The 23951-nt window shown below is 34.3% G+C and overlaps 2 protein-coding genes across 2 annotated transcripts; one reads left to right on the forward strand and one right to left on the reverse strand.

Moving 5' to 3' along the window:
* Positions 1–2483: 2483 nt before the first annotated feature.
* On the forward strand, positions 2484–3350 carry LOC142975594 (uncharacterized). Its single transcript, XM_076118537.1, has one exon. It carries the CDS (start codon positions 2495–2497, stop codon positions 3227–3229), a length of 735 nt encoding a protein of 244 aa, XP_075974652.1. The 5' UTR covers positions 2484–2494; the 3' UTR covers positions 3230–3350.
* Positions 3351–15747: 12397 nt separating this feature from the next.
* LOC142975709 (cytochrome P450 6B6-like) lies at positions 15748–22385 on the reverse strand. Its single transcript, XM_076118710.1, has 2 exons — positions 21109–22385; positions 15748–16577 (listed from the first exon to the last, which is right to left on the reverse strand). The coding sequence occupies exons 1-2, from the start codon at positions 22334–22336 to the stop codon at positions 16411–16413; spliced, it is 1395 nt and encodes a 464-aa protein (XP_075974825.1). The 5' UTR covers positions 22337–22385; the 3' UTR covers positions 15748–16410.
* Between the last annotated feature and the right edge of the window lie 1566 nt (positions 22386–23951).

A 23951-nucleotide genomic window follows, 5' to 3' on the forward strand; every position in this document is an offset into this window, starting at 1 on the left:
ATACATCATATATTTTGAGTATCCATTAATAAGAATGACTACCACAACTTGACCAAACAACGTCAATGAGTAGCCCAGTAATAGATTTTTTACAACACCCGTAACGGTTTATACAAGTAATGTAAGTACACTTTTTATCACAGCCAGTGATAGAATATCTTTCATTTACTCTATTTTTGATAGACATGTCACTGACCTGGGCCACTAAATTCACGAAATTAAATAAACACACTAAATTCCAAAATTTCCAAAATTTTGAAAATACAATTGAATCTGAGAGCGTTATCTAAAAAAAAGTAGAGTACCTACTGATAAAGCCCTTATGAAGTAATTTATTGATTCACTGCCTTATTTCTCATTGATTGGAACATTTACCATAATTTATTACATAATATTTGTCAATAACATGAAAATGTAATAAATCTTTTGGCATTGAATTCAATCTCTCCTATTCAAGGTTAAATAGTTCTTGACGTAATAACTAGATGGCGCTGACCAACGCTCTACTAATGTAGTTAGTATAGAGGCACGGTTTCCTACAACTTTCGACAAAATGTATAGAAAATCAAATAGGGCCTCTAGGCTTGCTTCTGAGACCTAACTTTACGAAATGCCGTTAAAAATAAAATACTTAACTGAAATTAAAACATTACAAATAACACGATCAAAACAGGCAACTAGCCTGACTATTAGTGACTATGTATTGAAAGATAGATCTAAATGCAGGCATAGAAAAACTTTCGTTTTCGTGCTCCTGGGGACACCAGATGATTTCAAATCACTTACAAAATTATTGTTAAATAGGTTTCATAATGTAAAGCAGAAAAACAAAAATTCAGGCCTCCTGAAATGTTCGTTACAGTTTCACAGAATAGGTCCGTAAAGCGACCGCGGACAATCCGTATTGCTGTTTTGATTAAATTTCGACATGGCAATGCAGATTGTTCCTTTTATGCACCACGGGGAAAAATTGGAGCGGACCCGCTAGATATATTTTATAGATGACCCCGTTTGACTTGCTGTGATAAATATGTATGCTGCAATTTGTTTTTATTTAGTTTTTAGAAATATGAATGGTGTGAAAGCTTTGTTATAAAACTACAGGAAATCTAAATTCAGTGTAACATGAATATTTTATGGAATATATGTTTCAAATTCTATTCATTTAAAGAAAAAAGAATATTAATGCAAGATATCTTGGTATTGACATCTAATACTTGCCTACCTGCGAAAAAAAATAGGTCTTAATCGAACATTTTCGTTCACAGTAAAAAAACTTTTGTAATAAAAAAAGAGAGCTGTACAGCTATGGCACAAGAAAAAATATACTAACAATTACATCTGATTTCATTATGGAAGATAAAAATTCAATTTTAAATAAATATAACTACAACACATTATTTTTAACTTTCGCAATAAACCACAAAATGTGTTTTCACAACATTCGACTGCTAGAAGCAAATGCGAAGACTTCTAACATTTTCATTGTAATTTCGACGTGCAAAGCGGCTAAAGGTCGCCTCTCAACAGATTATGAAGCCTACGCCGAACGGTGAACTATGGCGGGAGATAATGAATGAATTATGGCAGACCATGCTCTGGCGACGTAATCACATGAGGCATAGGGCTTAGTAGATAACAGAGGCTTAAATACTACGTGTCTGGGATATAGGGATATATGAGATGGTTTTCTAATAAACTTACAACAGCTTTTGCTGCTTTTTGATCTGAATGTTCGTTAGTAAATATTTCAGTGTTTAGACAAGATTGTTTTAATGAATGCTGTGTTCACTTGTCACGTATAAAAACTGTTTTTATATACATATTAGTGGAATCAATAGATCTACTGTTGCTGATACAATAGATAGATAGTGAGATTGAAGATAGGTATAGAATCGTTTAAGATATTGAAAAAGTAAATGCAAGTTGGAAAATTTCGTGCAATTATAAATAAATTTATAAGAATTCACAATTATAACACAAAAGATTTTCAGTTTTAAGCAAAAAATATGTTTGCTTACCGATTGAAGTTTGAAGCGTGAAAACAATTACTATCAATTAAATTCTCCATTACCTTTTGTCCAACTAGTCCGCTGAATGATATTATGAACTGATCGAATTCGGTCGCCAATCGTCCGGCAAAAAAGCGAGACTGAAATAAAAAGACGTCTTTACGCTTGAAGAATTGCAGAATCAAGGTCAAATTAGGCCATCGCCGCAAGCTGACCAGTTACTCGATATTTTATTATATCGTTTATCATATGTAAATAAAATTTTAATTATAAACTCAATTGCACGATTGTCGCTGCGACTGTGGCAAATCACAATGAAATGTAATTTGTACTCCCAGCAATCGGTTTAACGCTCCAACGGTTGCTGAGATCTTGTCCCTGAAGTTGTTGCTCAGCATACATTGGCCAACACTTTCTTCATCAACAAATACAAACTATAAATAGTGCTGACAACAACACAACAGCACAGTCAAACTGGCAACATGAAGGTAGTGATAGCAGTAGCAGTTTTGTGCCTAGCGGCGGTGTACGCTAGGGAGCTTGGCGAGGAAGCCAAGGACCTGGTGGCCGCGGCCAGCAACAAGGGTCACCATCACGAAGAAGGTGGCGGTCATCACCACCACGCCGATCATCATCACGAGCACGGTCACAAAGACCACAAAGGTCACAAAGGACATCACCATCACCACAAGGGTGAGGAAGGTCACCACGGCAAGCACCACCACGAAGGTCATCACCATGAGCACGGTGGTCACCACAAAAAGCACCATGATGAACATGATCACCATGGACACCATCATGAACAGGGACACCACCACAAAGGAGGCAAGCACGGCCACCACAAGCATCACGACAAGGGTGAGAAGACCGACGGTTACCACAAGAAGTACCATAAGGACGAGTTCCACAAGGACCACCACTTCTACGATGACCACCACAAGGAAGGCAAGCACCACAAGCATGGACATCATCACGGACACCATGAGCATAAGGGAGGAGAACACAAGAAGGGCGGTCATCACGAGCATGGTCATCATGAGCATCATCATGGCAAGCACGGCCATCACGACAAGCATCATCACGATGAAGACCACAAGGGTCACAAGGGTCACCACGGCCACGAAGAACATCATCACCATCATCATGACCATGGCAAGAAACATGGTCATCATGACCACAAAGACTGGGGATTCCACCATGGCCATGGAAAGCACTAAGTTGCCAATAACTGACTGTGATATTATTTTTTATTTTTGTTACGGGTTTTTGTTAGTTTTCTATAAATTATATTTTAAGCTCTGTTACAAAAATGTTGGAATAAAGATGTTGTTTATTTAGTATACTGTTTTAATAACCATTTTGTAGCTAATATTATATTGAAATCAAACGACTCTAAATCGTTGGATTTAAATAATTAGGTACTAATGTTTACGTATATCCTTGTTCCCAATGAAATTATCTGAAGACCGTAGAACAAAAATATATAAACTCAAAAGACAGCTACGATTCAAATGATATTATTATATTTAATAATGGGTATAGGCCCATACGATCTACATAACTAACGCTATAGTACCTAAATTTGGGCCATATATTGTGCAGTAGAAGTACAAAACAACCCTATTAGGGCCGTTATCTATGTACCACATCAAAATAAAACAAGAAATTACCATACAAATTAGCATGACTTTCATTCTCATCTAATACTGACCGTAATCCATCTTGGTAGAAAGATCACCTGTCCCGTAGGATTAATAACGCGAATTTGTATGTGGCTCATTGCAAATCCGTCCTAATTGATCGCTGGACCATGGGTAAAGGAGTTTTTGGTTTTTACCCGAGAAATTAGTATTGGAAGAATTTGTTTAGATCAATTTTATAGGATGATCATCGTTCAGTAATTTTATTAATCGTATTGTACTTTGTATAGAGTGAAACAAGTACATCTGGAGAAATGAGACACCATAAAACTCGTTATACTCGTAACTTCTCCCTAGTCTCGTAATCGTCGTTATAAATTTCGTTTGGTTCCGTTGACTTTCCTTAAAGATATACAGATTTTGCCTTATTCATTATAATCTATAATCTTAAACTAGTTCATAGTCTTCTAGGTGACTGTTGTTTCCTGTCCATCGTCTAGAGACCAGACTAACTCGATTCTAATTAGAATTTAAAGTACTATCAGACACAAAACAGCAACTCAGCTTTAACTTTATCATCAAAACAATCTCCAATCCTGTTCAATACAAAGTAAGTAACAGACGCAACTAATTGCCTTAACTCTATCCAATAATTCGCTCTTTATCCAATTATTTGACAGGCACTAACGAGACCCTAAGAAAATAGATTGAAGTGAAATTGACAGAGGTCCCAAGTAAGGGCTCCAGTTAAAACTACAGTAGACACGCCGTAGATTACAATACAATACGTTTAAATACATATTAGATTATTCTAGACTTCCCCTTTTACATGTGTGGTTTGTTTAACAGCGGAATATTGGTACATCTTCATCACAGATGATACCGACAAAGTCTATAGCATGATTATTTTTTTTTAATATAGAGTTGCTTAAATTAAAGCGTCAACATTGAGTCGGCAATTTTCGTGTCAACTCTCAATTCCATCATATTAACAAAGTCTTACTAATTTGTCTTATAAATTATTATTTCTTCTAGCAAGGATTATCTAATAATATGTTATTTCTTTGTGTATTTGCGACTGACTATCGGCAATCTCAATCCTCTTTTCGGCATTTGACTAACACCCAATTAATAAATAAGGTTCTAACAGGTTTTATAATTAGTACACATAGCTACTTATTTTGAAATGAAGCATATTCTTTGGAGCATTTCTAAGATACATGAGTACCACAAAAACTTTATTCTCAATACAACATAATCCCCGCTATCACTGAGACCGCAACTCTAAAGCAATATAACGGAGTCTGGCAACAAGTTCGCCCATTCGCCGGCAGTTACTGCTAATGTTTGACCCTAACTCGGCAACGTACAAACTACTTACTATATTTATGAGTATACTACGCCGTCAATGATCTTGATTTATAACAGGACAGTTCGTGAGTGTGATTACTTCCTTAAAAAGAACGCTGTAATTCAAAGCATTTATGCAGTTACTTCAGTAATATTCAACTACCTACATCTTTAAAGCCTTACTAACATTCTTTGTTTTGCTTGTTCGTTTTCTTGCGGTATTCGTGCGCAGGATTTTTATATACTTCCACTTTGTTGTTTTTTGTACTTGTAGTTTTCATAAGTTTCATAAGCACAAGTTTCATATTACAACCTCACATAATTTACCAGTCCCAATAATACCTTCTATATGCAAAACCTATGTTTATAACCAATAAATAATTTTGGATTTGATTTTAAAACTATTTTTACCTACCCATTGGGAGTCTTCAATTTTACAGAAATAATGCTCCTCAAATTTTATTTTCAATACATTCATATATCTAAATAATATGTATATAGCTTAATGTTTCTTTAGATGGTACGCAACAGTCAAAGTATTTTCGTACCAATTGTTCAGTGCAAATAGCTCTGTTTGGTTGAAATGTAATCCTTTAGACTAGTGGCACTGTGCTAGTGAACAAGCGCCAATATTTGATATGTGAATAGGAAAAGCACATGAAATGCTGAAGGCTGTCACGTTACATGCGGTTCGCGGAAGCTGTTTATATGCCTAACGTTTAAGTTTTAAGAGGTAGCGAGAACGTTTAGGAAAGGTGAAAAGTTTAATTCGACAACGTTTATGTCCACCAATGATTTTTATTGTCGAAATGCAAAACATCCGATTTCGATTTTAAAAGGCGCATTATTATCGTGGTGTGTCCGACACACTGACATAGTTTTACATTGTGCGCTAAAAAACTTCGCAATTGAACGAAACTGTTTAGTTTAGGGATAACATTTTCTTAATAAAATTATTTTTATTATATCATTAGTATAGTATTTTTGTTGTTTGTGTATTATTTGTTAAAACAAAATCTGAAATGTTAAAGATAAAAAATACAGCAACAACAATTAACAACTTTTCCAAACAAATTTTTTAACATTTTGCATCAATACACGTCTCAATATCTGAACAATTCCGTACCAAAATCTCTTCTTCAAAAATATACAGTCCCGCTTCATCTCTTAACCCGTAGAAATCTGAGCGATCGTTCCGAACGGCAGCCGTAACATCAGCCACTCATCCGACCGGATCCGACTGAGTACACTTACTTTACTCCATTGCTATGTCACTTACTGTCAATTGCTTTATCATTTGATCTGCAGATGTTTGTTGATGTGTTGCGGAATTTGACGGTAGTTGGAAATTTTCGTAGGTGTTTTGTTTTAGTAGTGTAGAATGTCAATGTTTGGTGTGTTTAGGTTGCTAGTTTTTACAGTTGATTAGAGCAATTCATAATAAATAAAATATCAAACAGTGGTGTAAAGTAAACAACAACTGTCTTACATTCGCAAAAATGATTCTGATACGCAACAACTCTGCTTTAAAAATGACTGGTTTGATAAATAAGGTATGAACCCAAATGCACATAATGAAGTGAGCTTCATGAGCTTCCGATTGTTAGGCATTTATCCAGTAACTATTCTAGTACAAAAATCGATCGCTTTATTTATTCATTAAAAGTCAACCCTAGCTTTTAAATCTGTCATCCATATTAAAAGTCACCAAAAGACATTTCAAAATTCTCAATCATTCAAAACCACTTCTTATAATTACAGAATTCAGATGTTGGAAATAACTTCAATATTATAAATGTTTAAGAAACTTAAAGGCAAGCCTTCTAAGCAATACCTCTAAGTGGCTTTACTTCAATAATTTATTACTTTCCTTATACTTTGGCACTAGACGGTATCTGCAGACTAGTTATTGATTTGAGCTGAGGAATACTGAACTAAAACTAAGAGAGCGAATATCTCTGCTAGATTAATAAGCAATGTACTCAGAAGAGATAAGAACCTCTTACTGACTTATTAGATAGAAGACAGCTCATGGTTTATTTTTTTATTTTGAGTAGGCATGCATGTCACGACGGTATTTAGGTTTTTAAATGTATAGCTATGTATAATGCCAAATGCGAAAAAAACTAGCTGTAAAATCAAATCTAAATGCTAAAACATGCATAATCTCGATAAATAGAATTCCTACTTCGATTTCAATGAACATTTAGAGAAAATATTAATATTTTGCTATTGTTCGACATATCGGAATTCATCGTATGGATTTTAAGCCCATAAAGTCAATCAATAGCTTAATATAAAGCATGAAACTTCCAATATTAAACGATACCACACAACATTTTAATTTGCAAACTCAAACGGATCAAATCATCCAAAAACCCTACTACATCTAATCTCAAAAGCTTTCCAACCGTTTTACCGATTAAATAGTGCAACAATGCAAAACTCCATACATAACGTGAATAAGCGTTGGGAGTTAACTTATATGAGTTGGTAACCAATACAGTTAAGTGGCTAGTACTGCACCGTTGGTTAACTACTTTTCCGATATTTGTTCGTATTGGTGTTGTACGTGTATTAGTCGAAAGACTAGGATTATTCTCGTTTTTGTTATTGGGTTTGATACTGTTTAAACGCATTAGCTTTTAACTGTTTAATGTAAATGTATTTTTACTGGATTCTATGAATCAAGAAAACACAAATACTTTCATACATTATATACATAAGTAACATACACATGTACTTACAAGAAATCACGCCAGTTTTCTCATGGGTGAACAGATAACAAACAACGCCATTAGCTCCAATCATTATAAACTTTTTTTGGTATGTACACATACACCAGCAATAGAATCTATCAGCTTGATAAATTTTATCTTCATCCAAAAGCAATAAACAAAGGCGTAACTGTCACGCATACGTAGCCACTATGCAAATAATATAAGCTAAGAAATCACATTTTGCATGAAACATGCTTCTAGTGACAAAATATTTTAACCATCGAGTCATTATGACTGATTTTAACATTTTGACTATAAGTACGTCTTATCATAATATATTTTCAAGCAAAAATGTTTGACGATTGTCCGAACTCAAGAACATACCAAATGAAACCAGGCTGTATGAAAACGCATTTGCCAACTCCTTTGGGTATAAAGTTATTTCTAAAAAGAATACTATTATTATTTTCCAATATGATATCAAACCGATTCACAATAACAGAACAACAATACATGTTCTAGATAGTTGTAGCAAGCCCAGGGATTTCGAATACAAATCGGTTTAGTTACAAAACTGTAAGCCTTACATTCCGTAGTCTCCAATGTGCTGTTTAACGAACCAAGACTGTACTTGTTTCAATATATTCGTGTTTTTGTTTAGTCCGAATCTTTATTTTATAGCAAAAGCTTTTGTTTTTGGTCTAGAAATAGGATACTTACTCGTTTATTCCCCAATGTATTGTAAAGAGGTCAGGTAGATTAAACGAAAATAAAATCTGTGTGTTTCGTTTTTGTTGGAAAGTAAACTTTTTTGGTATTTGCAATCATAGTATTTATTTCTATTTAGTAATATGCTAAAATAAAAAAGTCTATCTTATATTATATTAGAGTATTTACCAATAAAAGCCCGAAGTTTGGTAATGTGTCCGGTATATGGCAATGGGCTCGCCCGGCGCCCCCTATAACAAAGAACTTACATTCTTAAAAGCGAAACGTACAGCAATTCATTTAACAGTCGATTATTACTATTATATGTCTGTAATCATCCCACTGCTGGGCAAAAGGCTTCCCTTATAGCTTTCCACAGTAGCCTATCTCACTGACAATATAATAGGTATTGGTGATAAAAATAAATTGTTTCGATTGTTTCTCAATCTTTTACGAATAAAGCTGAACACAAAAGTACCATGGTATAATAAGTGCCATTGAATGTGGTCGCCGGCCATTGACCGTTAACCACAAAACGACCATAACTATCTGTGACGGGAACTGATGAGCCGACTAGACAACGTTTTCTTTTTATAACAGCTATAAATAGAATTTGTATGTTTTTTATGTCGATAACGCAGAAATTGATGGACCGGTAGGTGCGAAAATTGTATTCTAACGGTTATTAGGTGATTCAAAATGACAACTTTCGCGATGAGAATTTATGATGTGTGGAATTTAACAAACATACAATCACAAAATAATATTTTTGTGCTAAACTATTTTATTCCCTCTTCTAATCGAGTTTGAGTCCGTGTTGTAATTGAATCCACGATCGCACACTTTTACCACTGTGCTATTGGGCTGCTTAAAAAAATATATTTCTAAAAAATTATACTTATTGACACACTTTCAAATTTGATAACACTGCCCGACCCGGATATCGAACCTAAGACTCTTATACGGCTTATTATTGCTAGACAAATAAGCCATTATTATGCGTAATTTGATTTCGCATTATTTAATTTAGTAGACATTTTCTTTTTACTTTTGCAATATTACGATACTGCAGTATAAATAATTGGGTTTTATTTAAGTTTACTGCATTTTGCGTTAAGTAATTTATTGTATTTCTAAATTGTGCTATTTACTGTTGATCGACAGCTGTATATAAGCACTGATCACTGTTTTCACAATGTTATTCTTACCGGCACGTTTAGCAAGACATCATCATACGACAAAATTCTTGATTGGAATAAAAAAGCTCTGGAATCTATTAGGGTTCAATATGGAGTAATCTGTAGCAGCCGAAATCACCGCCGTTTCACTTTAAAAGTATTTTAATATCAATACATAAAGTACAAAATAAATTATTACCTTCAATTCATTTTTTTATGTGAAAGTCCATTAGTAATGGTAAATTAGGACGTATTGCTCGAAGAAAAACAGCCAGAGACTTTTTAAGTATTGGTCCTATTTTGATGGTTTGAGAAACAATCAAAGCATTACGTGATTAATCATTACCTATACTCACCTATGATTTTGCTGCACCTTTTTGCTTCAGAAAAGAGAAAATAAATATCCCTCACTAATTGACCACACGTCCACATCAAACAAAACAAAGAAAACAAACTCTAGAAAATATTCTATCAACTTGTACCATAAATCGTGTTGTAACATCTAAGTTTGGCAAACTTGCCCTCAGGGGCATTGTATAAGATAACGACACTAACTTACCGAGACAGTACCTACTTGTGCTTATTAATAACATGATTAAGTGGTGGATGAACCTTTAATGGGGTGAGTAGGAACGCCGATTATGTTGTTTGAAACTTCTTGAGGGGCAGGGAGAGGCGATCTTTTCTTCCAATGTTTTTATATACAGATGTGCGTTTATACCTACTCTACTGACTCTACTACCTCTATTGACTACCGTTAACTGACTAGCTCTAAGTAGATAAATTTTGTATAAAAATCTGACCAGCGGTCCTATAGTTAAGTTCGAAGGACCTCTAGCAGCATAAAAAGCTTTTCCTGCACCTATTCTGTCGTACGTCGTGTCGGCTTCCGTCCCACCGAGCTATAACAGTGATGGAATAGAGTGTACCAGCAAAACCCTTATCCAAGCAAAACCCAGAGCAAAACCAACACTGCAGTAGTCGATTATAAGTAATCGACTACTGCAGTGGTTTCAATAAATCTTACAAAAACAGAAGGTAAAGATATAAAACGCAGTATTATCTCTATGTAGGACCTCTTTCATTATACACGAGTGTAAATACGTAACATCAAAGTCCAGCTTCATCCAAATAACTGTTGAATTTCAAGGATTATAGTTAATGTTCTAATTCACGTAACATGTATTGTGGTCTCCAAATTGTACAATGTACATGGCCTACACCACAAACACGGACATAATTTCCAACTCTTGTGAGAACTAGTAACGTGTTATGTCTATATTTGTACAACCATTATTATCTAGCAGTAAAAATGCATGCTTAAATTCTGTTCGATACATTTATTAAGGATATGCAAAGTTCCCCGCACTTGGCCAGCGTTATGGACTCAAGATCTAGCTCTCCTTCTTTAGGGAGGAGACCCTTACCCAGTAGTGGGACATTAACGGTCTAAGAAAATATAATTACTGCTTACTGGAAGTGGCAAGAAAGGCTTTGTTCGAGAAAGAGTTACACAAAAAGCTTTTCTTATTTGGGTTAAACGTTCAAGCTACCTTATGCCCAAACTTAGCTTTAAAACTGCAATCCCATTTAACTTCATCAAAAACTACAACTGACTTTTCATTGCCCCTGAAGCCCGTCAATTTTCTGTACTACTCGGAAATCCATCTCCAAACAGGCAATAAAAAATTAAACAAATAAAAGCAAACATTCCCACGAATTTCAATATAAAAGTACTTCATAAAATAAACATTAATACACTCATATTTGTTCCGTTTATAACACACGTAATCAATGAAACTGAGTGCACTTTACAAAATACGTGACACCTGTGGAAAAGTGCGGATATCGCGCCGTGTACACACCGACGCGGTTCATCCTACTGTGCGCTAAGCTTTATTTAAACTTTTTCGGTACACTTCACTGTGCTACGGGTTTTTGCGAACGCATTTTTGCATTTCAATAGAATAGTAAAGCTGTTTTTAAAGGCTCGTCGGATATGCGAGGCTAGTGTACTCATGGCCGAATTCTAAAGCTTGAATAAAATCTAAGTGACGCTTAAGTTGCGTGTTTTTTTGCCACTTTACTGTAAAAAGCGCAAATAAAAATTAAATTAACATGAATGTTAACTTAATTTAAATAAAGTAATCAACTAATAGAAGAGCTTCATCTAATTGAATATTTTCATCGTTTGACTAAATTGACTTATCTCTATGTCGTGACTAATAATGGCTAACAACTAGTACCTAGTAGTACCGACAATTTAAAAAAAATAAAATATTTGTCACAAGTTTCTCTTTTACTTGGAAGTCAGTTACTAACGTCCTCTACAATTTCTTTTTTGCTCCTAAAAAGGTGTCAACAGTCACGATCAAACGGTACTTGGTGAAATTAAAATCTCAACAAAAACCCGTCCCCTGCTTAAAATATTTACATTTATTTCCTTATCCAAATTATGTACACAAATGAGCAATTGCTGTGAAGAACGCCTGTACATACAACTGTGGGTTAAAACATAAGCGATAGCGTGTTGGATATATAGTGATCTTATAATACTGTGACAGTAGCGTCAAAAACACAACTAATTTGAACTTGATAGTTATATTACAGGCTTCAACAAAGAAACTTACAGATTATTCATATCTTTTTGTTGTTGGTAGAATCTTGTTAAAAAAATTAACTGAAAATGAATGTTACATCATACAATTTGATTTGTTTTCCAATTTATTATGACCCTCGTATTCAAGTTTTATTTTAGTTATTGTTGGAAAATTTAAAAAATAACGTCTTAATAGCTACACGGGCATAACTACGAGTCTAGTCTTTCATTTAGTCAGTAGGCTACATAAACTTTAAATACTAGAAAAAATGTATATGGCGTAAAGTAAATATCGAAAATGGTACGCTAGTTTCTAGTCACTTGTACCACACAACTACCTACGTACAGCCGGGCCGTAAAGTGGCGTCGATCATAAAAATATTTGATTAGGCTCGCCCTACACGCGCAATTCACAGTACTGAAACATTTATAAGCCGCACGCCTGTACACTGCATTATTTAGTTTAATGCAAACGTAATTTATAAAGTGGAGCCTCAAGTGATGACGTCAAGATATTCGTGTTTTCGTAGCTTTATGAAATAGAAATATGTTTTTTTAGCACAAGTCGATATACGTTTTGCTTGTACTGTAATAAAAATCCATTCTTGCGTACGAAATTACGTTTTGATAATCGCAACGTACTGTGAAAAATTTGTATATTTATTTAAGTATTTTTGAAATAAATTGAAACATTGAGAGAGCACGTCATGACACATAAGATAAAAACCAAGAAAGGAGTAGGCAATGCGAGTATTTGCTGTTTATTAACTAATTTAGTAGAGAATCATTTTGCTGATACAGTAAGCTTTTTATTTTGTTTCTCCGCTTATTTTTTCTTTCTCTACGAGCACCTCACAAACTAAGTATGATAGAAAAAATCTTTAGAAGAAAAAAAAGTTGTAATTTAAACCAACATCATGAATCTATTGGCTGACCTTGCCACAACTAGAAACCCCACTAAGTACAAAATTCGGGCACTAACGCTTATCAAAAGCCTCCCGTCGACGAAATGATGTAACTAAATTCAGTCTATTAAAATTTTCATAATCGTGACGTCATAACAATGCAACCCGTGACCCGTAATGCAACGTCAATTCAACGTCAACGTCACTCAATGAAAAACGTTGCAACTGTGCTTTGAACCGTGAACATACAAAAACCTGATAATTGCGTACGCATTTCGAAGTTTTGTTGAATATGTCACGAAATTGATTAGGTATTTTGACTGTAGTAGTGCGATTCTTAACCACTTTCGACTGTCGGCAACCGGCTAGCTATTGAGAATGTTTTACGAAAAATGGACCAGCGCTGGAGGAATTGCTTTTGTGCAGTACATTTTAAATGTCAAACTACAATTAGCGGACAAAACAAAGATATGGCTGCAAAGAGTCGCGATTTTACTTATTTTTTTTATTTTTAGCATTTGGTGAGTTAACGGTGACCAAATCTTAACTTAGTGATAGCCTTGCAATTGGATATCACAGTCATAATTATGTATAGGGATGTAAAGAAACATTTTACTGACAGTATTTTATCCAACTTCTTATTAAACAATTTGTGGCACTGATAACTTTCCTCGGTATTAATTTTATTACATCAAGATTAAAAAGCCTACTCACTTTTCCTTGAAAGCAAGCACACTTTAATTCAAACGATCCAAGCTATTGTGTGCCGCATACTGCGAGTGGGTTGTACCATGATTTAAAATTTGAACTTTAACCTCTCGTTCAGTCCCAATACCATACAAAAGATTCGCTTTCACTTAACTCACCATGGTCATTTTCAACCCATTTGCATTGTTTTCAATCTTGTGTAAATCATAACATAAAAATCGGTCACTCTCAGCAAGCACATCAGTCATTGATCCCTACGTAGTATAGCGTTGGGACACCATAGAGTGCGATAAATCTCAACATACCGTACGGTGACCATCAAATGGCAGATTACTGGATAATCCTGTGAGAAATTTTAGAACTTGGTTTATATATTTATTTGCTTAGTTGTTATAAGGGTTTACTTCAACTTAGCCGTTGAACTTAAATTAAACGTTGTCATTGTTGCTCTATACAAATCCATGGTAGATGAAAAAATCGTGAACTTATTTACGTATTGATTTTTTTTTTATATTATATTACTTTAACATTTAGTGATAAGCCCAAAAACAAGAAATTTTCATGACACCAAATTTCTTGAGTTTTTCTATTTACCCTAAAGTATGTAATTAGAAAACAAAGAGATTGTGCACTATACGCCATACTTCTTACTTCAAGAGTAATTTACTGCAGGCATAAGATTTTGACCAACATTTATAATGACCCGCTTCCGAGTGAAAGGCACGTCGCAATCAATTCAAATGTCTAAAAGAGAATAGAACCTTTCTCTAACAATTAGCGACTGCGCATCAATATTTTCATATGTGTGAAAACGGTTAAAAGTGCTAAAACGATTTGACGAAAATAAGGTGTGAATTGCTTAGATGTTTAATGTGTTTGGGAAAACGGTAGTTATAGGTGATTGAACTTTTTAAGAGTATTTGATGATATTAATCGCCTTGTCGGTTTGCAACACTTTTCTATATACCGAAACAATAATCTATAAATTGTTATTAAGTATACATCAAAATTCAAATTAACTTGATATACAAATTCAATTTAGCAACTATTTTTTTTATAAAAATAACTGCTTATTTATTTTGTACGCTGTCCAAATATTTAAGTTGAATTCTTTTTTTCTGAAGAAACCAGACGATTTGTTGAAAAATTTTAGTTCTTCTACATCATCAAGAATCGGTTTTAATTACCCGTCATCACAATTAAAGTTGTTTTCATTTTCTACAACAATATTTTTTATCTTTTATTATATCCTATATTCTTCAAACACCATAGCCACACCAGGACACCATGACAGGCTCCATTATCAACGAGCGCCGATGGCCCGCGGAAAATATTTCCCTTTCAAAACCCTTTGGAGTTCGTCCATTTTTAGGAACCCTTTGTCATTGTCAATCGTATTGATTTTCACGTGGCGCACTTGAACGTTTAAAAAAGTTGGAATATTGAATTGTATGACGTTATTTGGAGCTTAGTACCTTCCATTTTTTTTGTTGAGTACCGGATTACAGGTGAAACTGTGAGCTCGAAAACAATGTAAGTATAGTGTAGAATTGGTTAGTGTGACTCGGAGTATTTTGTTATGTAGTTTTTTAAGAAATTTTCTCGTTATTCGATGTAAAAAATTTATATTTCGATTTATTTATGAATACTATCACATATTTTTTACAAAAAAACTAACTTATTATCAACTATTAATTTTAGTTAAGTTACTAAAAATATATTATTTATACTAAGGTTGTTCTGATCATAAAGCCACTCTATTTTCGACAACACGCTTTAACTGCATAGTGAACCAAAGGTCAAAAATCAGGTTAATGAGAGCACTCGTCAAACAAGATTAACACATTAATATATTCATAACAACAAATATTTAATTAGAAAGTGGTGAAACCAGATCTGATAGGCTGTTTTAAAATAAAGATAAAAGTATTTTTAAATAGTTTATTATCAAACTACAACTAACTTCGTAAATCTATTTGAGCATAAATGATATAGTATACAATAATAGGAAAATATTTTATATAAATACTTAAGTACTAAGCTACTTTGAATAGCAGAGTAAAAATGAATGTCTTATACTGTACTGAACTTTGTAGTGGGTAATTGACCAAAAGTGTATGGATACACTGTCAAAACTGCAGCTGATAAGCTATCTGATATTTATCTAGAAGTAGTGAAACCGGACCTTACAGATTTTTTGTTTTTATTCTCGTGTAAAAAAATACTTTAATCGCTCCATTTTTGATTACTTGTACAGTAATGTAAAACGCAATAGCAATATATGCTATGTTCTTGTTTGATCGTTAATATTAATCGATCATATTTAATAGACTTATGGTCAATGATAAGTAAATTTTATTTTCTAAAAGAGAGCTGTTATAAAATTTAAAATATCAACATGCATTTTGAACGCTTTCACGGCTAAAATACTAGATCAATTTATTAAAATTTAGCATGAAGATAGTTAAAAGATGGGGATAAACATAGGCTTTTTCCAAATAACTCGCGAGTAGGACTACACGGATCAGCTAATACACAACATATTGTTTTCTAAATCTATTTTTATATCTATCTATGTAATTATAGTTACTTAAACCCTAGGCTGAAATCTGAGCCAGATGTCCCGGTCAACGACCCTAGCGAAGTTGTGATCGGCCATGGTCAGATTCGATGGTGTCTTATCACAGGGCTCGATGTTGAACTTCTTCAATATAGCTCTGCTTACGTTCTTAATTATGTTGAGCGCCAATTGCTCTCCTGGAAAGAAATAAATATTATTTTAAACCCATAGCAAAAGTATGCATTACTGGTAACTAGGGGATACGATTGTAGTCGTATCGTAGTTCTCTGCAGTCCCTACAAGTAAACAGAAAAACAGTGAAATACTACGAACAAAAAAATGCAAAACCAAACAACCAGAAACCATGAAAACAAAATTAACAAAAAGACATAAAGGAAAATAAACTAATAACAAAAAAAATTACTGACGTAAGTCACTTAGGCTCTGTTTAAGGAATAATATCTCCAACTTTAATAAAATATCCACATATTATAAAGCCAAGCATTTGCTGGTACCAAGTGGCGTTCTTTGGTTTTTGCATACCTCTATGAACTCAATAGTATGGTAAACGAGGTATGAGGCAGAACATCAAAATTATTCATATTTGTTTTATAATCGAAAAATCGGCCCGTAAAACAACAAAATAAATACATCAATTATAAAATACACAGTCTTTCCCGTTAGTCACAGCTATACAAATACGAAACTATAAATCAATACTTCAACATCAATACGAAAATCACTTTCTATCGGAATATTTCAAGTGCATAAGCTGTACCATTTATTACTATAACAACCTTCTCGACCTCGATGTACAAATAAATAGTGAAAGCCTTCAAGTGTCCGTTTATTTATCATAGAACTAGTACCGTTGTGAAGTATGTCATTGTTAAGGTATTTTAAGATAAATTTAACATTACCGATTGCTCTCGTGTCATCATTTGCATCCCACGTATTTAATAATATATGTTAGAGGGTCCGAGGGAAACAATGACATATTGATGTTATGTGTGTAATAGAAACAATTATCAAGGGTTTTACGCGGTGAAGAAAACAATGAAAAAATTCTGTAATGATGAAATTGTTTTGGAGTAAGTACCTACGAGTAGTTCGTGAAGGAAAAGAAGCTCCCGTCCCTTTCTTGGCTAGCGCAGTGAACTAAAGGGTTAACTTCACTTTATTATAGGAAGAACTAAAACAACTAGTTAATAGAATAGTAATTACGAATACATTCGTATAATCACGCCTATCACACCCGAAAGTGAACTATAAATCCTGTAATATACACCCGCGTTTCGCAAAAACCTTAGAATAGGGGGCGAGAATAGTTATAGAAGCTTTTATAAAGTGACTAATGCCCGGTTTCTGGGTACATTTAGCGGTAGTTTATCTATTTAATAGCATTTTTTATATGAGTTTTAACGCTATTGAATAGATAAACTACCACTAAATGTACCTCAGAAACCGGCGGTATGATCTATAGTAGTAAAAATTGTACTATACTCGGGCGAAGTCGATCCAGTCCGCTAGTATTCAAATACAATTAACACCTACATACATTCTCTCTTGGCCCTAGATTGGAAGCCGTTATGCTAAGCTACAAATACCTTTAATGCATCAATTGACAACAAGTCACAAAGGAATAGAAAACCGTTATACCAACATCTGTATAAGAAAACCATTCAGTATGATGAGTCAGTAATGACCTGTAAGATGTATGGCCATCAGTTGACCATTAGATCTGTAGAAATTATTTGAGGTCGACGCTTGACATGAAGAGTTTCTATACTCAATGCACTTTAATGCATGATTATTGTTAAGATAACTTGCCCTGTTACTGGCCATATACATTATTATGCATTTTGCTACACTGTAAAGTTAGTTCCAATATCTACTATATATTGAAACAACAAAAGCAATATAAATAAAGTTTTTTTAATCGGTTACATTCTTGATATTACATATAAACGTATTAAAATGTTCTTTTTTCTTACACGACTCTTCACCTTACACTTGTGGTAGGTAGCAGCAAGTAAGACATGCTTAATTCAGAAATATGAAAAATTTGGTAGTCAGGCCCTTTCTTAAGCATCACTTTAGATTATAAGTATATCTTCATTGCTATTTCACGAGTCATAAATTATCTTGATTAGAATAAAAACTCATTTATTTCACCGTTAAAATCAACGTCAGTAGGTAACTACTAAACTAAATCTACATACATGCATAATTAAGTATCTCGACTGAATCGCTTAAAAATACTATAGTCTTGCAGCAAACAGAGAAAAATACTATTAATAAGCTGATCCTAAAGCTGACTGGCTCCAATAGTGTAGAGGGTTCGATTTCCACCCAAAACTTAAACATATAATATATTTGAATTGCTGTTTAATAGACAATGTTAAAGTTTCGGTACTTTTCAAACTCTAACAATATTATGAACATAAAAGTTTGTAAGAATAAATGTTTGTCGTTAGCATATTTGGTGAACATCATTTAAGACATACAAACGAGACACATTTTGCTGCTGGAATTATTCCTACGCGGACAGAAGCTAGTATAACAGATATAATAGGTATTATCTAGATGGAAATAATAAATACTAACCGGTAACGTGAAGTAGTGTGTTATGAATCGTAACATTGTAATTACATCCAATTATATAGAGTAAATACATAATTATACATAAACTCTTCACGTAATGCCGGCGTAACATGCGAACCGAATATAATGTTTTTGTTCTGCCCTTAGAAATCTATTATCACGGTCGATAGGCGAACTTGCTGACTAAGCGTTATTGGAAACACAGGATAAAGATTAACTATAGAAATTACGAGATTTTTGATATCTAAGGTATTGAAAAAAATAATTACGCGGAAGTAACTAAGGTACAATACAATAAGTAACTAGGTTGAAGTATTATTGGCCCCACTACAAATTACAATTACAAATTTTGCTAAATAAAAGCTAAACATATTATATCAAAACTAAGAAAATCAATGTAGCTACCAATTATCAATTCAATTTATTTCTTTAGTTTTATTTTTGTGATTGTAGTTCATAATATTTTCATAACTAAACTAATAAACTAATTTACATATTTTTCAGGTTCATAAATTATATTTTTAGGAAGGATATAATAAATAAAATACTTGGAAATAGAGTCACAGGACAAAGATGTTACACCCTTCGTCTATTAAGATACTTAAAAAATGTAGGGTGTAACATCTTTTTCCTGTGACGCCATTTCCAAGTATTTTATTTATTACATCAAAATCAAAACTAGAACTAAAGAAAATCATAACTAGAACTAGAGAAATATAAAGGCTTTAGAGTAAAGCATGAATACAAGACACAAGTGATTGTAAATAGAAATCTAGTCAGTGCCCCGTTTCTATTAGTTTAGAAACTGACTATGTCTGAAAATGTTGTGAAAATTCTCGAAAGGAAAGACAATAATGTGTGAAATGACAATAAACATATGCAATGTGCAATAAACTTAAAGAATAAACTGAGAACTTTACCGTGAGACAACATTTACAATCGTTGCTTACGATACTTTGTAGGTATACGGGAATTTAACCAAAGGTGATCTAAACTATTATAGTTTAGATCACCATTGGTTAAATTCCCTATAGAAACCTATATAAGTATAATATAGGTTTCTCGGGATGCCTTTTCCTATAGGGGTAGGCGATAGATAAACCAATCTATCCATCTATCGTTAGCGGTTTGGGCAGAAATCAAAGAACGCAACTTGGTACGATCCTTACAAACTTCCCTTGTCTCATTCACATCCATACATCTTGTTATACGGGACTGCCGCTAACGGCGCTAACGAGTGCTACGCACATATTCGTATATATCATATCTTCGTAATTTTGGAGGTTAAATACGTAAATAACTATTCAATCACCTTACAAAGAATCTAAATTTAATTTAAAAAAAATGGTCCCAATAAGCTATCATATTAATGGCTGCTATACATTATTCTGTTGCTGGAAGCTGTCGTAACTGGTAACAGCAATTTCAACAATTATACCTATTATATCATAAAATACAAGCAAAATCGAAATACTTCTAAACGTTTAGCGTAAATACGTTTTATTGTTTCTAAGAAATTCTGCAATTCTCAGAGTTTCGCTGTACGTACATTATTGTCTAACTTTAGTGGAATAGTGTTCAACTGAGTTTGAATACATAGGAGAAATTCTAGTACCTATGTAAGGTGTAAATACATTGTTTTGTATCTTGATGTTCTGTACATAAAGATAGAAAGTAAGTATTTTGATAGCGTGAGTGGTTTATGGTAATAAAATGTTGGTTCTTATCACTATTGTAACTATTGTTGGGTATTTTTGGTTACTTTGTAAAAGTCGGAATAAATTATGTATTCCACTGTATATTTTTGATCTGGTTCAGTGGTTTGTAGTGGTGCGTCCACTGCGTCTCGTATCGTGGGTTCAAGTCCCGACTAAAACAAATGTATGTTATGTTCTAAATCTGGACTTAAGTTGAGCTATTGTAATTTTGTGTACCAGTCATCTGGTTACTATAGTTAAAAGAATATAATTAACTCTTCCTAGTTCAAGTCGGATTGATTAAGATTTCCAAAAACATTTATTTCAATCATAAATTTTGAGACTGCGGCCAACACGAAAAACGTTTTAGTTCAATGATTTGATACGATTGTTTAGAATAAACATTATGAAAAAAAAGTAGTCTTACCAATACATTTCCTGGGTCCGGCTCCAAATGGCAGATAAGCATAGCAGTGTTTTGAAGCTCCCTTGTCATCCAAGAAGCGGTCAGGATTGAAGACTTCAGCATTGACATAATGTTCCTCATCTCTATGCAAAGCCTCCACTGGTACATTAATAGTTACTTTCCTATCAATCAGCATACCGCCCTCTGGATGATAAGTTTTCATACATTGCCTTGAAATAATAGAATAAGGCGGATGTAGTCTCAAAATTTCTTTGACAGCAACATCCAAGTATTCTTCTCTGTTGTCTTTTGATACTGAATTTCGACACCGCTCCTGCACTTGCGAGTTCAACGCTAACTCATAAAGAAACGCGGTCAAAGCATTTAAACAAGGTATGTATCCTTCAGTTATAAACGAAGCAACTACCGAAAATGCGAATTCAACATCAGAACGCTTCTTGTTCTTTTCCTTAATCCCCAATTGATAAACATTACCGAGGTTCTTGATTTTAGACAGCAATACAGACTTTTCAATTTCGCTCTTTGTTTTTGTAGACGGTTCGCCGAATAACGTCGTCAATCCAAACGTAACGTATAAAGACGGGAAAACATTCTTCAAATAAGTCTTAAATCTCTCTATGATCGTACGCCTTTGTGCCACCGATCTCAAGTTTTTCACAACTGACCCACCGGCGTTACCGAGCAGCAAATCCTCAAAGACTTTGTCCAATACCTTCGACAATATCTCTTGAGCGTTAACGTCACCATTTGTTCCCGGCAAACAGTCACTCAAACTCTCCAATTCGCAGTTGACATTCCTCAACAATGATTCGTATCCTTCACGCAATAAGGTCCACTTTTCGCCGTCAGCGTAGAACAAATTGTCTCGTAAACAAACATCCTGAGATTTGTCCAAGGAGAGACCTCTGCTATGGAAATTCGCAAAATCGGTGGACAACATCCTCTTTATAGAATCTGGGTCTTTGACTATGAGGTCCGGGATCCTGCTTTTGACGCGTCCGACGAATTTTTCTTTGGGGTATTGGTTGTAGAGGGTGTTCACATCTTGGGTACTGTTCCTGATTCCGAGCACTCGATGGTAATCACTCCCGAAGAACGGTACTGATGTTTTGTAAGGCACATGTCTCACGTACCAGTAGCTGAAGAACTTAGTTATGTAGTCGAATATCAAAGCGAATATTAGAATGACGAGTACCGAGAGGTTTAGTAGGAAACTTTCGAAAAACATGTTGCGTTCGACCGCTGAGAGGTTGCGTTAAACACTGATGCAGAAGCGCGAACGGGGTCGCCTACGGTACTATGATCTACGCCTAAAGGCTGTTCCGTGGCATTGAACTTAACATTGCACGTAGACGTAATTAAAGGTAGTTGTATGGCGTTTTAATTATCTGTTGGGCGCTTGTGTTTGTGTTATACCGCTGAGGAAACTTGTGATCTAATTTCAAACTGTTTGTATTGATTACGTAATTTATACTGAATGAAATTGCCTTCAAAATAAGAAAGGCATAACACGCATTTAATACACTACCGCTTTCTTGTACTGAAAACAACAATCTTATTTCGGTTTTAGATGCACCAATAGAAAAAATGGCTAGCTCTTATTAACCTGATAACGATAACGATTTGCATCAAATTGAGCAGATTTTTAATGTATTCAAATCAATTACTCGCTAAGTCTTCTAATCTCGTACGGCGTTAATAAATTATAGTGCTTGCTGCTCGATAAGTAAGTAGCAGACGTGTTAGTGCTCACAGCGAGGTAAGACTAGTAATTTACGACTGATTCTAGATCAAGATGAATTCGAAAATGAAAGTAGTTTATGTAGAATGAAAGAAATTTTGAAAAGTGATTCTTTAAAGTAAAAGTTAGCGAAATCATATAGTATTTTTTTGGTTTTACTGCAAGTTACTATATTGTAATAAGAATAGATCTTGTGATGAGAAACGAGAACCTCAAGGTATAACAACGACTTAAAACAACCATTTATGTACCATGCAAATATTTGTTCCGGATTGGAACGGAACTTGCGACCCCTTAACCACTGGGCTACAGGCATCACTACAGCCATTTCGAAAGTGCAGAAGGCTATGACAAGAAACAACAAAGGACTAATGTTTTGATACTTGACCGGGTATAAATCCAATTATTATTAACTTATCAGGTATTGAATCTTTCGACTGCCTCCGTGGCGCTATGATGAAAGTCGCCATGCCGCTGCGTTGAGAGGTCGTGGGTTCTATTCCCAGACGAAACAACTATTTGTGTGATCCACAAATAGTGGTTTTGGCTGTGGATGTATTTTGTATACTTAGGTTGTTTGTATGTTTGTAAAAGTCCCTGCGACAGAAGAGCAGTAATAATTCTTAGTGCGCGAGTTTGTCCAATACCTTCTGAAGTAAGTCCTAATAAAAGGTATATAAATCATTTAGCTAACTTTTACTTTATAATTCGTACCCCCGGTTTCTGAGGTACATTTAACGATAGTTTATCTATTCAATAGCGTCAAAACTCATACAAAAAAAAACGCTATTGAATAAATAAACTATCGCTAAATGTACTTGGAAACCGGGGGTTAGTGCGGCAGTTGTCTTTTTTCAAGTAAAACGAAAGGAAAGGGACCCGTAACAAAGCTTAGAAATCTCATACTCAGCCATAGTAACAACACCCATACTCCATTGTAAAAACGCCACGGTCAGTCAAACTTGAGTAACGGTACGTCTACGGTCGCTAGCGTTACACCGGTCAATAAACTAACAGATAAACCCCCGTTGTATAACGAACCAGATTATAATTCACTAGTGCTAGTGAAAGTTTGACATGGAGACTGTTGTCTTACTTGATT

This window comes from Anticarsia gemmatalis, chromosome 9, assembly GCF_050436995.1.
Source record: "Anticarsia gemmatalis isolate Benzon Research Colony breed Stoneville strain chromosome 9, ilAntGemm2 primary, whole genome shotgun sequence".
In the NCBI taxonomy this organism is placed as follows: domain Eukaryota; kingdom Metazoa; phylum Arthropoda; class Insecta; order Lepidoptera; family Erebidae; genus Anticarsia; species Anticarsia gemmatalis.

Bases quoted from the DNA above. Each gene is read 5' to 3' on its own strand.
- LOC142975594 (XM_076118537.1), top strand. From the start codon at position 2,495: ATGAAGGTAGTGATAGCAGTAGCAGTTTTGTGCCTAGCGGCGGTGTAC.
- LOC142975709 (XM_076118710.1), bottom strand. From the start codon at position 22,336: ATGTTTTTCGAAAGTTTCCTACTAAACCTCTCGGTACTCGTCATTCTA. The intron at 16,578-21,108 runs GTAAGACTACTT...ATTTCTTTCCAG, and splicing joins CGGACCCAGGAAATGTATTG to GAGAGCAATTGGCGCTCAAC.